Genomic DNA, 15,909 nt, shown 5'->3' on the forward strand with positions numbered 1-15,909 from the left:
TCATCCCCTTGGTAGCTTGGCACGAGCAGTCAGGCATATTTCAGAGGCAATGTGTTAAGTATTTGCACCCACACACAGTAACACAGTGAAAACACTACAAATGGACACTACACCAGTTTAGAAAAAACAGCCAATATTTATCTAAGCAAAACAAGACCAAAACAACAAAAGTTCAACATACACAAGGAAGGATATGAATTTTTAAAGATTAAGGCCCTCATTACGACCTCCGGCCGCCAAGATCGGACCACCGGGCGGCCGCCAAAGCGGCCGCACCCCCGCCGCGGCCATTTGGAGATCCCCGCTGGGCCGGTGGGTGGAAACCTAGTTTCCACCCGCCGGCCCAGCAGGGATCTCGGCCGCAACACAGGAGCCGGCTCCAAATGGAGCCGGCGGTGTTGCGGCCGTGCGACAGGTGCAGTTGCACCCGTCGCGCTTTTCACTATCTGCATAGCAGACAGTGAAAAGCTGCACGGGGACGTGGCAAGGGGCCCCTGCACTTCCCATGCCAGTGGCAGGGGGCCCCGCGACTCCCCGTACCACCAGGCTTTTCCTGGCGGTTCAAACCGCCAGTAAAAGGCTGGCGTTAGGGGGACCTGTAATCCCCTGGGCAGCGGTGCGACCGCGGCGGAAGTAATGCCCTGGGAAGCACCGCCAGCCTGTTGGCGGCGCTTCCTCCAGAACAGCCCTGGCGGTCTTGGACCGCCAGGGTTGTAATGAGGGCCATAATCCCAATAAAGCACTTAGAAACACAATAGTTCCAACTAGTTCTATCACAGAGTCATGACAGAGTTGTTTCCAACAGTCCGATGCCACTCCCGAGGGAGTGTGGCGCCGGTCACAGAGTCACATGAATTCCAGGTACAGTACCTTTGAAAACAATGGGGAAGCAAAGGTGTTGCACGTAGTCTGGAAGTTACTGCTACAGGGGAGGGGAGGTGTCGGTTCCTTACTGCAAGGCATGGGAGGTGAGGCGTTGGTTCCTTACAGTTGCAGAGGAGGTGATGCGGCTGCAAGGTCTCGGTTCCTTGCAATCTTAAAGGGGTTGATGAGTCCTGTGGGTCAAGACGTGATGAGGTGACTTTACAGTGTTGCTGTCACACCATGGGCCCACAGGCGCCGCAACAGAGTCGGGTGTTCCGGACGTCAGTGACTCAGGACTCACAAGGTTGAGGAACTTCAGAGACGCTGCGGCAGAGTGGGGCCTGCAGCATCTGTCACGGTCATTGCACTTCAGCGGGGACCATGGCTTTGAGTGCAGACAGCAGCGTGGAGTCAGGCAGCTGTGCTGGTTCTAGAGTCATCCAGAGTCAATGGGCCTGTTTCTTCTTGTTTTATGCCAGATTTCATTCCCAAAAGCCCAGGAACTGGAGTGGACATATCTTGGCAAGTCAGGGTCCTCAGCAAGAGAACCCAGGAGCTGGCAGGTGAAGTCTTTGATGTCCCTGAGACTTCTTAACAGGAGGCAAGCTCAGTCCAATCCCTTGGAGAAGCTTCACAATCAGAATATATAGCAAAGTCCAGTCTTTGTACTTTCTAAAGAAGAAGCAGTATCTGCAGCCTGCCAACCCAGAAAAGCACACACAGCAAAGGGGCAGTACTCCTCCTCACAGCTCTTCAGCTCTTCTCTTTGGCAGAGTCTCCTCTTGATTCAGAAGTGTTCTGAAGTTGTGGTCCCAGGAGCCAATACTTATACCCATTTCTGCCTTTGAAGAAGGAAAACTTTAAAGGAAAGTCTTTGTAGTGCACAAGAGCCTGCCTTTCCTGCCCTCGCCCAAGACACACTCCAGTGGGGGTGGAGACTCCTTTATGTAAGAAAGGCACAGCACTATTCAGGTGCAAGTGTCAATTCCTCCCTCCAATCTAACCCAGGAAGACCCATCAAGATATGCAGAGCACACCCCAGCTCCCTTTGTGTGACTGTCTAGAGTGAATTCACAAATAGCACAACTGTCATCCTGACCCAGACCTGTATTCTACAGCCAGGTGGAGGCACAGAATGGTTAAGCAAGAAAATTCCCACTTTCTAAAAGTTGCATTTTCAAACTTATAATTTAAAAACCAACTTCACCAAAAGATGTATTTTTAAATTGTGAGTTCAGAGACCCCAAAGTCCATATCTTTTTCTGCTATCAATGGGAAATTGCACTTAAAAGATATCTCAAGGCAATCCCTATGTTAACCTATGGGAGAAGTAGGCCCTGCATTAGTAAAAACAAAATTTAACAATATTTCAGGACATGTAAAACACACCAGTACATGTCCTACCTTTTAAATATAGTGCACCCTGCCCATGGGGCTGTCTTGGGCCTACCTTAGGGGTGACTTACATGTAGTAAAAGGGAAGGTTTGGACCTGGCAAGTAGGTACATTTGCCAGGTCGAACTAACAGTTTCAAGCTGCCCACACAGACACTGAAGTGGCAGGTCTGAGACATGTTTACAGGGCTACTCATGTAGGTGGTACAATCAGTGCTGCAGGCCCACTAGTAGCAGTTGAATTACAGGCCCTGGGCACTGCTTGTTCACTTTACTAGGGATAAACCAATCACAAATACAATTTAGACAGAGAGCGCTTGCAGTTTAGCACTGGTCAGCAGTGGTATAGTGTCCAGGGTTCTAAAGCCGACAAAAACAGGTCAGAATAAATAGGAGGAAGGACGCAAAACGTGTGGGGATGACCCTGCAAAAAGGGCCAGGTCTAACACCCACCAAGATGTTCCAAGCAGGCCTCCTAACCAACAACCAATGTTGCCACTGTCAAGCTTGAGAATGAGCTAGTCTTGTGCCCCAAGCCAACAGGTTTTTGGAACAGAGTGTGCAAGAACATTATATCCATCGTCGTCTCAAACGGCAGTAGTTCACTACAAAACCTACTCCTATTGTCAGCCTTCCCTAACTCCCTAAATAAATATTTTTAAAAACTGCTTCACATTCTAACACTGATTGCCAGAAAATCACCAGTCGCTGAAAAGACTCCACCCCTCGCTTTCTCACTGTGGTGGAAAGCAGTGTGCTTCACCCAAACAACAGAAACACAGCTGGCAGATAGTGATCCTTAACACAAATATGTAGATGGGTTAGGGGCCCCACTAACCTTTACTTTTCCCTTTCCCTTTTTCACTTACAAGAATGATTTCAGCGACCCTGATTTGTTTGAAACTCACAAGTAAAAAAATAGCTTACTGATTTTGATCAATGTGATAAATGTATTTCAAATCGAATGCATACTTGATTTCTATAAAGTATGTAACATTAGTAACCTTTTGTCTCTTCTTATTTCATTAAGATATGCCTTGTTAATGTTTACTTTGAAAATCTAATAAAAATGTTTAAGTGTAAAAATGTTTAAATGAAAAAAGAAGTGATTGAACAAGTCTTATTTTCATATGTTTTATGCTGTCAGATGCCAGCAGAATAAATTTCAATTAGGGGTGGGAAATTGGTGAGTCCCTATTACTCTTGTAACGCCAAATTCCAACAATCACACCCTGGTAGATTTCCTTTCCAGTGAGGCTCCAGAAATGCAATCTGACCAGCAAGAATTGGCATCTCTTAGCCTGATATTCTAATGTGAGAAGTGGCAAGTGGTTGCAGTCAGAGGGCTGCTTCTTGAGTAGCTTTTCTACTTGAGCAGCAGCAAAGTCACTCCGAATGGCCACATGCTCTTTCACACTGGATGATGCTATTCAAGCAAATTTTTCAGCGTTACTAGCGCAAGAAGCGCAACATGCATATTTTCCATCCCTTGGTGGAATTCCTTGGAATCCTGTGGAGTTTTAATGGAATTCCACAGAATTCAGTGAAGTGAAACTCCAGGAGTTCTGCACACTTCTAATTTCAATGTCAGTAACACACAGGGATGTCTCATCCAACAGTTTGAAGAGTATCTCTTCAAGCAGCCCATCGTTACTGTCAGTAGGCAGAATGCAGCTACATCTTTCTTGCAACTGCAAAAATGTTGTTTACCAATACCTTTCAAAGCAAATTCCAGGTAAAAATTATACAGATGGAGACTGGAAGACAATCAGGACCAGGCATGGAAAGAAAATAAGACACTATGGGGGTCATTCTGACCCCGGCGGTCAAGGACCGGCGGGGCCGGGGTCAGCGGTGCTCCGCCGGGCATTCTGACCGCGGCAGTACAGCCGCGGCCAGAAGCGGAAAGCCGGCGGTGTACCGCCGACTTTCCGCTGCCCATGGGAATCCGCCATGGCGGCGCAGATTGCTGCGCCGCCATGGGGATTCCGACCCCCTCACCGCCATCCTGTTCCTGGCGGTTCCGCCCGCCAGGAACAGGATGGCGGTGAGGGGTGTCGTGGGGCCCCTGGGGGCCCCTGCAGTGCCCATGCCAATGGCATGGGCACTGCAGGGGCCCCCGTAAGAGGGCCCCACTTTGTATTTCAGTGTCTGCTTTGCAGACACTGAAATACGCGACGGGTGCCACTGCACCCGTCGCACATCCTCCACTCCGCCGGCTCCATTCGGAGCCGGCATCCTCATGGAGGGGTGTTTCCCACTGGGCTGGCGGGCGGCCTTTTGGCGGTCGCCCGCCAGCCCAGTGGGAAACCCAGAATACCCGCGGCGGTCTTTTGACCGCGCAGCGGTATTCTGGCGGTTCCCTCCAGGCGTGCGGCTCCCGCCGCCCGCCGGGGTCAGAATGACCCCCTATGTTGGTGGCATGGACTGTTATAACAGGAGCTCATCTGTCAGCATGTAGTAACACACTTTATTGCATGATTATTTAAAATTATTACACACAAGATGAAGCAAAGAACAATAAAATAATTAAACAGAATAAAATGGTATTCATATTGTGCCACAAATGAGTAAAACTGTGAGAAATACACTTAACAAGACCCACGCATAAAAACAAAAACAAGTCTTTCTGCTCTTCTGATTTTCTTGGTGGTCTCAATATCTGATTCTCTTGAGACCCTTCTCCCTTGTCCTTTTAAGGTTTTCTTTAGATGGACCATAGTAATGAGAGGATCTTGTGAATACATTGTGGCCACGTTTAAAGTGGCCTGGGTGCTCCTAGGGTACTTTGACTAATTGCTGTTGTTGTCCAAATAAATTGCTTTCAGTGCCCACACAGGGACTCTGAATCAGCCCTGATCAACTGGTAATGGAATTTGATTTTGTCTTTTTTACATTCAATGTCCATCTTCCTCATGTCAAACTCCAAGCAAATCACTGTGCGCTGACTATGCCTAGGGATGTGAAATTTGTGCTTGTAAGAGGCGAGGTGACAGTGCTCAAGTGACGCAGTAAGGCTGCCAGGACATGCAAGATGGCCATAGCTTATTGTTGGTAGTAATTTTCCCTTAATAACTCTGCAATTTGCCTCTGCCAAAGGAGATTGTAGCCTATCGTATAATTTAGAGAGAGCATAAGTGGTCTTGGCTGCCTTCTCTGCCAATATGGAGGCCTGGGGGAAGGCATGCCAGTGTCTGAGACCCAAACTCCGAGATAGTTGGATTTACTAGATGTCCCTATCTTTAATGGGCCCAGATTCCATTTCAATTGATGTTTTGTGTTTTGTGGTTAAAGGTCAGAACCTTTGTTTTAGCTGAATTTGCCTACAAGGCGTTCTTTGTTTTGTACAAGTGGAATATGTCTAGGGCCTTCTTCATCCCAATCTGGGTTTGAGCGAGCAAGAACAGATCGTCAGCGTACTGTATAAATAGGGAGTCTTGTCTGGCCCAGTTGGGAGGAAATGTGTTCCCTTTGAGCAATACCCCACTCAGGTCAGCTGTGTTTAGGAAAAAAGGTAGGGGTGATTACACAGCCTTGGTTAAGGCCTCTGTTGGTGAAGATTTTCCCTGGCATGTGACTGTGTTATCCTAATCCGTACCCAAGTGTCAGTGTGCAATGCCATTATTGCTGCCAACAACTGCTTGGGAATACCCCAGTCAGCAAGTTTTTTCCACAGAGTGATGCAGTCAATTCCATCAAAAGCTGCAATGTAGTCTATAAAGAAAGCAGATATTAGCGCGGAGCAAGTTTTCAGTGCCTTAGCAACCAATAGGAGAGTGCAATCACATTATCCATAGTAGAGGAGCTAGGTCTGAACCCAGTCTGATACATTGGTATGATGTTGTTGTCCGTTATCCAAGTTTCAAGCTCATGTAGGAGCACTTTTGTGATGGTCTTGCTGTCTACATCGAGCAGGCCAATGAGCCTGTAGTTTTTGGGTCAGGTAACATCCACTTTTTGTGAACTGGATGCAGGATTGAACCTTTCCATGAATCCGGAACGGAAGACATTCATTAAACAAGGATATCATGTGAGGGACCCAGAAGGCCCAGTTTTCTTTAAAAATGATCCCTGGTAGGCCATTTGCTCTTGGGGCCCATCATTCTGGATGCTCTTCAGAATTCTTTGTGTCGTATCTTCAGTTACATTCAGTAGGCTATGGTCCAGGCCTTCTGGTGCGTTGAGCATGAGGTGCTTGTTGAGGGCATTTACAGTACTCGGATCCATGAATAATTTTTCTACATGCATCTTCCATTCAGTGGCCGATACAGCGCTGCTCTTGCTAGAGGTGAAATTAACCAGCATGCTAACATATTACCAAAATTCCCTGGTTTTACTTGGAGGCAATAGAGCTTGTATATGTTTCCAATACTCCTCTCTTTGCTTTTGTTTTAGTTTCCAAATTACTTTCCTATGCTCTTTCCTGGCCTGCTTCATTTGGCCTTTTGTGAAGGTGGTCTTCTGTCTTCTGTAGTGCTGTTCTATCCGACAGCAATGCTGCTTACTTTCCAGATACTCGCTGGACACGGGGAATTGGAGCAGGCTCCTTCTTTTGTCCCTGATTGCCCGGTTATATAGCCTAATGTTAACTAGTGGCTTATGGAGCTTTTTTACCGTTCGACCCAATACATCCATTGCCCAACTGATCCCCTTTCCTGGAGTTGGACTGGCATAGGCAAGTTTTCAGCGTGAATATTTGTCCGAGCAGGCCAGGCCCCATTTAATTCTTTTTATTAGCATGTCAGTATGTAAGCACCAGAGACGTTTTAAGGCATGGGCAAAGAGGGCTCTGGCCCAGGACCCTAGCCTTTCAGGGGGCCCCCTGATAGAGCTAGCTCTGTTCTGCAGAGAGTCTTGGCCTCACCACCTTGAATAATTCTTAAACAGATTGTTTTAAATACTGTTTATCTGTATCTTATGTTTAATGTGGGTGTTGTGTGAGAGTATATTACATACATTTTGCAGAGGAATGTTTTTTTTGTTTCATGCAACATCCATACAAAAATCCTTTTAGATCAAAAAAGGACCTCACACATGAGAAATGGCAGGGTGTCACAATCATTTGCAATAATTTTAGTGAGCTGCTTCTGTGTACAATATTGGAAACACATATCACTATCCTTGAATATTAGATGTAAACATATTTAGAACTTGGATCAGTGTGCCTGTGCACATTCAGTGACTTGGGCAAAGAGGGCATGAAGGAGTGAAAGAGCTTATACTGGATAATAAATTCAAAGTTGTTCGGAACAGGGACCCTAAAATACGTTTGGCCCATGGTCCCCAAAAACCTTAAGATGTCCATTGTAAGTACGGGAATACATTTTATTGCAGCCATCTCAGGTCTGTGATCATGAAGTGCTAGGTAAAGAGATCTTAAATACACTCTGTAGACGTGCACAGTTCTAGCAGCTGGAAAATTCAGTTTAGTCAACTCGCTCGAAGTAGGTCACGTAGAAACAACCGGAGGCTGGGATGACCCACAGCAGCGCGAGCTGCCGGCCTGCATATCTAAACTCTGCTCTGAATAAGAAGGGGATGGCCCAGGCAGAACAATACTTTTCCTGCCACACTGTTGTGACTACGAGGAAGAGTGCTACATTGTGAGGGTTTTTTTCAGACACGAAACATCACTCAATGGGAAGTACTCTGCGGCCTCACCCATGGCCTAAACCACCAAATCTTGATGATTTCCTCTCTGTGTCAATGTGGGTCCAACATGAAATAATGTTTTACCACAAAAAACACTAACCAGCGCTGGATACCACTGTTCCCATGATGAACTGTATGTGTATGATGGAGTGACTGTCTGTGGCAAGCATACTTGGGGTCTGTGTTTGCCAGCAAAAACACAGATGAATGGAGATGATTGAGCCAAGCATCGGGGATTCCTCTGATTGAAAATTTCAAGCTAAAAACCAATGGGATGGAATGCTGCCCAGAAGTATTCCCAGTGGTTAGGAATCCATCACTTGTTGGAGGCGCTCAGTGAATTTTCAGAAGTGGGAGGGACAATCCCAGATGTGAATTTCAAGCTTTTGAGGACCTGGCACTTGAGCTGCACCTCACTAACTGAGACCAATACATCCAAATGCTTCTGGTGTTCCTTGAATTCTTCTGCAGAGGGGACGAGGCCTAACCGTTCAGGCTCGAATGGTCTCTTGTGGTATTGGCAAGACTGAAGTGTATACCATTGTTTCTCTCTCTGGTGGAAAACAGAAAAGCTGAAAACAATGGCATGGAGGCAACTCAAAGGATTACCCGTGGATAAAAAAAAGCATTGGATCAAGGATTAACCATCATTTGTTATTGTCTCAGTGGCAGGCAAGACTTCTATGGGAAGTAGACGACCAACCTACAAGGCTAATACGGCATGGCTCTGTTTGATACTGTTTCAAACAGAAAGAATATCCTAGTGCAGTAAATCCCGTTTAAAAGTTCTGCTTTGTTCATCACTCTCACTTACGCCATTTCCTAACATCAACGTGTGTATGGTTTGTTTTTATTTGTAACTGGTGCTAGTAAAAACGTGAACAGGTCACACTGTTTGAACTCTTGCACAATAAGCTACACTTACAGCAGCTCGGCAGAGGGTGGGGCCTGGCCGGAACGGCGTCAGCTGGTACACACGTCCTGGCTCACTGAAGTCTGAATCACTAATTACCAGGACTTTCTACTGGTAACATTGCACAGCTCCATAGATGGTATGAGATGCTGTTAATAAGGTTTGGATATCGCACTGCGTGCATCGCAACTGGGCTGTTTCTGAGTACAGGAGCTTAAATGTGCCTGATGGAATCATCGAAATATGACAAAGTCCATTATATTTTGGCATCACCTTCCATGCTAAAAGCTCTTAGTACATTGGCGAAAGATGCAAACATCGTTATAATCTTTCAAGGACAGTTGTTGCTGGCTGACATATGTAGGATAAACCCATTGCTAACGCTGAGCCTTTTCTTGTGTTTGCAGGGCTGTGTGGTGGCTCTGCTGGGACTCTGCATGGTCTGTATGGCATACCAAGCTGACGAGACCACATGTTGCCAATTTGCTGTAAAGGTACGTGGAAATTATTTTATCAACTTAATGCATCATTGATATTTGTCGGATAGAACCTGCATTCTATTATCTTCCGTACGGAGAAACATATGCAGCAATTGTTTGTGGTTCAGCTGTTATCTAGTTGTTATTGTTTTATTCTGAGTCACGTTTATCACTTAGAGATTGTTACTGTTCCTAGGCAACCTCCTTACTGCTTCTGTTTTCACCTATTACCAACGTGTGATCCCTGTACTTAAGGATCACTGTAACAGCTCTACTCTAAATGACATGACTACCACTGGCTCGTGGGCTCCCCCTCTAACTACAAAAGCTTTTCATGTCAGAGACCTTATTTTCTTTACTCCAGCGAGGTCCTTCCTGGGCTCACTCTCAGAGTTTCCCATTTAAAGCTGTCAGAACCTCAGGCAAAGGCAGTGAGCTCTCATTGCCTGTGGCCTATTCAGGTGTCAGCAGCAGAAGTAGCATCTCCACATCTGCTCTCCTGTCACATAATAAGCATTAGTTGGCTCCTGAGCCAAAGCAGCATCATGCATATCATACAAATGCTTGGACAGGTTTTTCCCCATAACCTCCGGATTAAAATTATACAGCACCAGCTACCACAAAGCCTGACCTTCAAAATCCAAACCTGTTGCAAAATGGGTTCAGCCCATTTTATTTGCCCGGATTTTCCAGCTTCTGGATCACCTGGTTTTGGCTTCACAACTGGTGTTTCACCCACAGCAAGCACATGGTAAATGGACTGTGCATGTTTACCTCCAGTGTCCGCCTTTTAAGATAAGTCAGATGTGATGCAGCAAAGGTAAGGGCCACTGGTCACACATGTGCACACGTGTGAGGGCTGTACGTGTGAGACAACTGTTGTGCGCAGCCTGGTAACTGTGCTGAGGTAGACCGGTGCAGAAGGGACTCTGCAGGGTTAGTTATTAACCTGGGATAGGCCTCATAATATTAGTGGGCACTCATAGGGAAAGTGAGTATGTTTACTGTTTTGTCTGCAGTGATACTTCATTATACACATAGGGGCAAATCTGCCTTAAAGTGCAGTGTCACTCTTCTTTGGCCCATAGAGTTTACTGATGTATCAAACTGGGGTTAAAAGTGTGCACCTAGTTCAAATATGCATGTCCCCAAGCAGATGTATGGACACATAATGGGTCATGCAGGATTGTCATATTTCTATGGCTCAGCTCAGGACCAGAGCCCTGGGCTTTTGTCACCCTGCTTAGTCAAGTTAATCACATTCCATTCCAGCAGAAGTAACAAAGGCCTCCCCACACAAAGGGAGCAAATAATGGTTCTTTACTCATTTCCCGAGGAGGAAAGGGTAGGGAAGAAAATCTGCATGTTAATTAGCAGCCCCACTGAACAAAAGAGGTTTCAGGAGAAAATACCCCCAAAATAACATAGAAATAACTTTTGTCAGCAGAATTAGAATACTGTGGTAATAGTAAGGTGACTATAGGACATTTCCCAGAAGAATATATCCTAACAATTGTGTGTTTGAAGGACATTTCTCAGGGAAATTATGCCAGAAAAATATCAACTCTGGGATATTATATCAACTGAAAATAACCCCAGGGATTTTGGTAGTTAATAATTTTTTTTGGAATACAAAGGTGTCCTGAGACTTTATGGTGGGAAACAAATTGAATGCTCGTTTCAGGTAATTGTTGTCCTTAATGGGATGATGGTCATGTTTCCTCATTTGAAGGATGAAACAACATGTATGTGAAGAATACTTGATTTTCCCTCCGCTCTGGTCTGATTTAGAGATTGGTGAATGGGTCACACAGTGACAAATGTGACAGATATCCTGTCCATCTTATTACAAGTGTGTTAAATCCTATGGCACTTGTAATAAGGCAGACAGGATATACTTCACATTTGTGACAGATACACAGTCTCCACGTCCTTCTGTCTGCCTCTAAAGAGCCATGCAACACCAAGAAGCTACCAACACAGGGTGCCAAGAATGATCAACTGCATTCTTCTTTGGCTGCTTGGTGGGGAGGATCATATTTGTTTTTGCTTATAGGATGTGTTCAGCACAGCTTCACAGCTGTAGCTTATCTTGTTCACATTGATGCATATGGCCAATTGAAATCACAGAACCCTTTTCTAGTGCATAATGTGGCGATTAGTGGCACTTGCATCAGTTAAAAAAATGCTGTTCTGTAATTAGCATATAAGGTTAGGATATCAGATCCTCATTAATAGTTGTGCATGTCAGGCATCAAGGCATTTACATGCTTTGGGAAACCATTCCAAATGCGCGAAGAGAATGTGAAGAAATGCTTATCTTTTCTTACCTTATTGTTAGTCTTGTGTGCTTCTAGCAGATTGGTAGGAGCTGACCACGTGAATTGCAAACCTGCCAATTCCCATGGTGCGACTTTGTGTCTACAATATTGTCTCCTTTCACATGATCACCTGGTAAAGAGCCAATATCACACAGTGACCTGAAAGGTGATCTGAAAATCCCTGCATTGAGTGGATTTTTAGGTCATCAATTGAGTCTCTAAGCAGCCAGTGTCCATTAAGAGGTATGAAAAGACCCCAGGACATCAGCAGAAGCCTTAGAATGTTTTTGGTGGGGAGGTGTAGAGAGGAGGCAGACGTGCCTCTCATGTTTCTAGGCATTAGGCTGTGCCTCCACTTCACACATAAAATTAGTTTTTGTAAGGAAATTGAACATTATTTGTGTGGCCTGCACAAGTAATGGGCCACATTCACCCCCTCACTTGGAACCAAGGACCCTATTGTAGCGCTTTACTCTCTCAGGGTTGCAAAGCAGATCGGTCTGAGGCCTCCACAGGGGGAGATGGTTTGGGCTAGTAATCACCATTTGCTGGCACACAATAATAACACTCAGTAATTAATTGCCCAGTCCGTGCTTTTTCTTTAGAAAAGGGAAAGTACATTTATTACACGCAGACACACACACACACACACACACACATACACACTACTTAATACTATGCAGTAATTGACAAACATGCATAAGTCTAGTGGAAATACTTTTTATAACATTAAACTTAACCCCTAAAGGTCATGACCCCAAAAAACACGGCGCCACCCTCTCTGTACAATATAGCACATAACCATATAGGGAGGTGTCACTTTAAAATCAAGCAAATCTATTGGTCTTATCAGTAATAGTACACTTAAAGACCAGCAGCACATGTTATAATTAGGGCTTCTGGTTTTCTGTTTTTACTGATTTTTACAGATAAATACAGACTGAAAACTATTTATTTTCCTGTCTGTATTTATTTTTAAATACATAAAATAGGCCTTCTTTGGATGATTTTCTCTACTGTCAATCATGAATGCCAGGTAAGTAGGGGTACAGATGAGAAGTATTGAGATGAAAATAAGATGATGAATTTTCGAACTAAGCTTAATTAAGTGCAGATCTAGGTATTTATTCTATTCTACGATGCAAGTGTTGTCAGATAATGCTATTGCACTGTATACCGCTGAAACCTTTTAGACATTCAAGTGCTCATATATATTTATCAGTTAAATAAATATGGAAAAATATCCATTGAATCTTCAATTATACACCACGGGTGGGGCAGAGAGCTAAACAAGCCTTCTTGCCAGGGTATTGCTTGCCTGAAATATATGCACAACTGGGTAATCTGCAGAGATAAAGGGTGGTTGAAAGCCTATTTGCCTTAATTGATGGAATCACTTGAAGCTTCCTCATAACACAGATTTATTCTTTTTGAGAGGTATTGCAAGGGAGCTACCTGCTGAGCTCTGAAGTGTGTGCTTTTAAAGGACAACTATAAAAAGAATTCACTATGTGCATTCTGTGGATTACTAAATTCTATATTTTTTAAGCTTTTTTTATCTTAAACATTTTTGCACGTTTTGTAGTAGCCTACCTTTTACTGTGTGTGATGCAAGTTTATAATAATGACTTACATTTTCACTGTGCTTTCTTTCACAGACTAGGACCTCGTAGCACTAAACATACACAAGTCCCTATTATCCACTGCAAGACCAGGATTCAGTTCTGTGACTCTCTAGTTAAAGAAACAGATCTCTGCAGTGCATTAACTAACAGAGCCTTCGTAACGTGTGCTAGTGCATTTTCAACTGATTAATGTAACTTGCATTTTTTTCATTTAAGCAATGCCTTATTTTAAAAGTAGTTACATGGAGGTGAAGGATAAAGGAAGTTACAGAATAGTTTGTTTTTTAGCCACACCTTTGACCCCGCCCCGTGCTCACTCATCCCGCCAAATTTGCGCACAGCATCACAGTTCCTATACTTTTTTAATGCACTTCCGCTGGGTGCAGGCATTGTTGGCATTGTTATTCTTGCATTTGAGAAGTGACCCCAGCAAGTCATAATATACTTGCCTATTTTTCTCTTGATGCAGCATTATGAGGCGTTAAGATTCTGGCCTAGTATTGTCTGGATTTTATCTCATGCAAAGCATTCTGAGCTCATGGTTGTTGTTCCAAAATTAGTTGCCTAGCACCAATGCAGGCACTCTTGCACTAGCAAGGGTGCGTGCGTTGCAGAGAATGATTGTTCGTGTGCAGAAAGGTGTCCCTTCCTGCACAAACAATCAATAATGGCTATTTGCTAGTTCTAGGGGTGCTGCATTCTGCAGCACACATAGAAGTAGCGGATTGTCATTATTTAATGATTGTTTATGTGCAGGAAAAGACACTTTTCCGCACATAAACAATCCTGAATGGCTTTCTGCTCTTTCTATGTGTGCTGCAGAATGCAGCATGTATAGAAAAACCAAAAACGAGGAGAAATAAAAGTATTTCTCCTCATTGTAGCATGCTAACGCCACCCAGGTGTGGTGTTAGTTTTTGCCGCTGCCTCAGGTGTACGATTCCTCTCAAATTTGGGGCAGCATCAAAGTGCAATGGTTGTTGCAGTGGAACACCCACAGCAACACCCATTGCATGCCCCTTCCACGCCAAGTGGAATGGGCCTTATTTACAAGGTGGCGTTAAGCCACAAAGAGTGGTTTAACTCTGCCTTCTAAACATGGCGCAGGGCATTGCGCCACCGGAGCATCCCTAAAAGTGACATTTTGGTGGTGCAAGGCCCTCGTAAATTAGGCCCATAGTGTTCAAGATATGCAATCGCTAGCGTCTGCATTCATTAGCACATTTTAACCTTTGCTTTTTGCGAAAGACTGAACCAGGCGCTCGTCCTCTTTTTATGTGAGGGCACTAATTAAAAATATTAGTGCATTAACTAAACCTGCACTCGTGTACATGTGCAGCGTTTCTTAAGCACAAAACCAATAACCAGCCACGCTGTACGCAATACGTTTTTTTCAGAAGCCTTTTTTGTATTTTTTTGTACAGTTTGGGAAAATTACCGCGCATTACTGTAAATGCCTGATCCGCTGAACCCTTTTGCCGTGCCCTTCCCCATCTGACAGGAATCACAAGACCTCGAGCGCGCAGTATAGCTCAAAATGCAAAGAGTACACTCGCCCCGGTGAACCTGGCTTCTTGGCACCCACCCCAGTCCAGCAGTGATTGCCTGTGAGGAGCAGCCTGAGGCCCCGTCATGTGAGCAGGCTGCTGATGTTGTTTCCAGGCTGCCTTGTACTTGCAAACATCGCTCTCGCGCCCTGCTCCTCTTCGCTTGCTGGTTTTCTCCCGCCGAGCCCTCACGAGGCCATTGTGAGTTAATGCGCCATTGCCACGAGCACTGCGCTCACTGGCTGAACATTCTGTACCACGTACAAATGGGATATATACCGACTTCACCTCATAATCTGTGGCTTGTGGGACGGAATGAAACGCAGCAAGCCCTTCTGGCGCTGCTGATAAGGCAATGTATGTACACACATTAAAATACTTTAGCTCTTTGCAACGCGTGACACAACCTGTACCATTTTCCATTGTTTGGCGGTGTTCCTCAGCTCTTCAGCGGCCACCATTTATTTACCGGAAACAAATTAATTATTGTTTAAATTGCAAGTACGTGTTGGTTTCCAAACCGGTGGCTTGCTTGGAACGATTGCCGCTGAAAGCAGCGTAGGCATCCTTGATTAGTTGTACTGTACCTGTTTTGTGGAGTGTTATAAGGCAGACACAGAAAAAGTGGAGGACCTCTAAATGCGGCATGTCCACAGTGACGTTGTCGGAGGCCCTGTGCAAGAAGCGTGTCCTATGTAATTAAGACCGTGGCCTAAATTAAGTGATTCTAGAATTATGTACTTTATAAATTCTAATAGTGAGCATGCTGCCTGAGTTGTATGAAGCTGTATGGACACCATGGCACAGTCCAGAAACCGAACACACTAAAAATAAAGGTGAAAAAATAAAGCCGGGGATCAGAGTGGATAAGTGTCTTGTCCCATTTGAGAATGATTCAGATTCAAATTTTTCCTCTTCCCTTTCGATTCGTTTGCAGTTCTGCTGCTGCACAGTGTGGCGGGAGAACCAACAAAAGCAAAAAATTACATCGATTTCCAATATAGCATCTAGGTATGAGACCTACGGTCAGCGTTGTATTAGGTTTTTTGAAAAAACATTATTTCCTTTCCCACCCGATGTCCGACCCCCAACGGCACAGGGCCACGTGCCTCTT

The 15,909-nt window shown here is 44.8% G+C and overlaps 1 protein-coding gene across 1 annotated transcript in view; it reads left to right on the plus strand.

Moving 5' to 3' along the window:
• The window catches only part of SSPN (sarcospan), a 467,146-nt gene that overhangs the window by 341,110 nt on the left and 110,127 nt on the right, over positions 1–15,909 (plus strand). The window contains exon 2 of the mRNA XM_069228600.1: positions 9,231–9,317. Coding sequence (XP_069084701.1) covers positions 9,231–9,317 — 87 coding nt within the window. The remainder of the gene's footprint in view (positions 1–9,230; positions 9,318–15,909) is intronic.

Source organism: Pleurodeles waltl, chromosome 4_1 (assembly GCF_031143425.1).
Source record: "Pleurodeles waltl isolate 20211129_DDA chromosome 4_1, aPleWal1.hap1.20221129, whole genome shotgun sequence".
Classification (NCBI taxonomy): Eukaryota; Metazoa; Chordata; class Amphibia; order Caudata; family Salamandridae; genus Pleurodeles; species Pleurodeles waltl.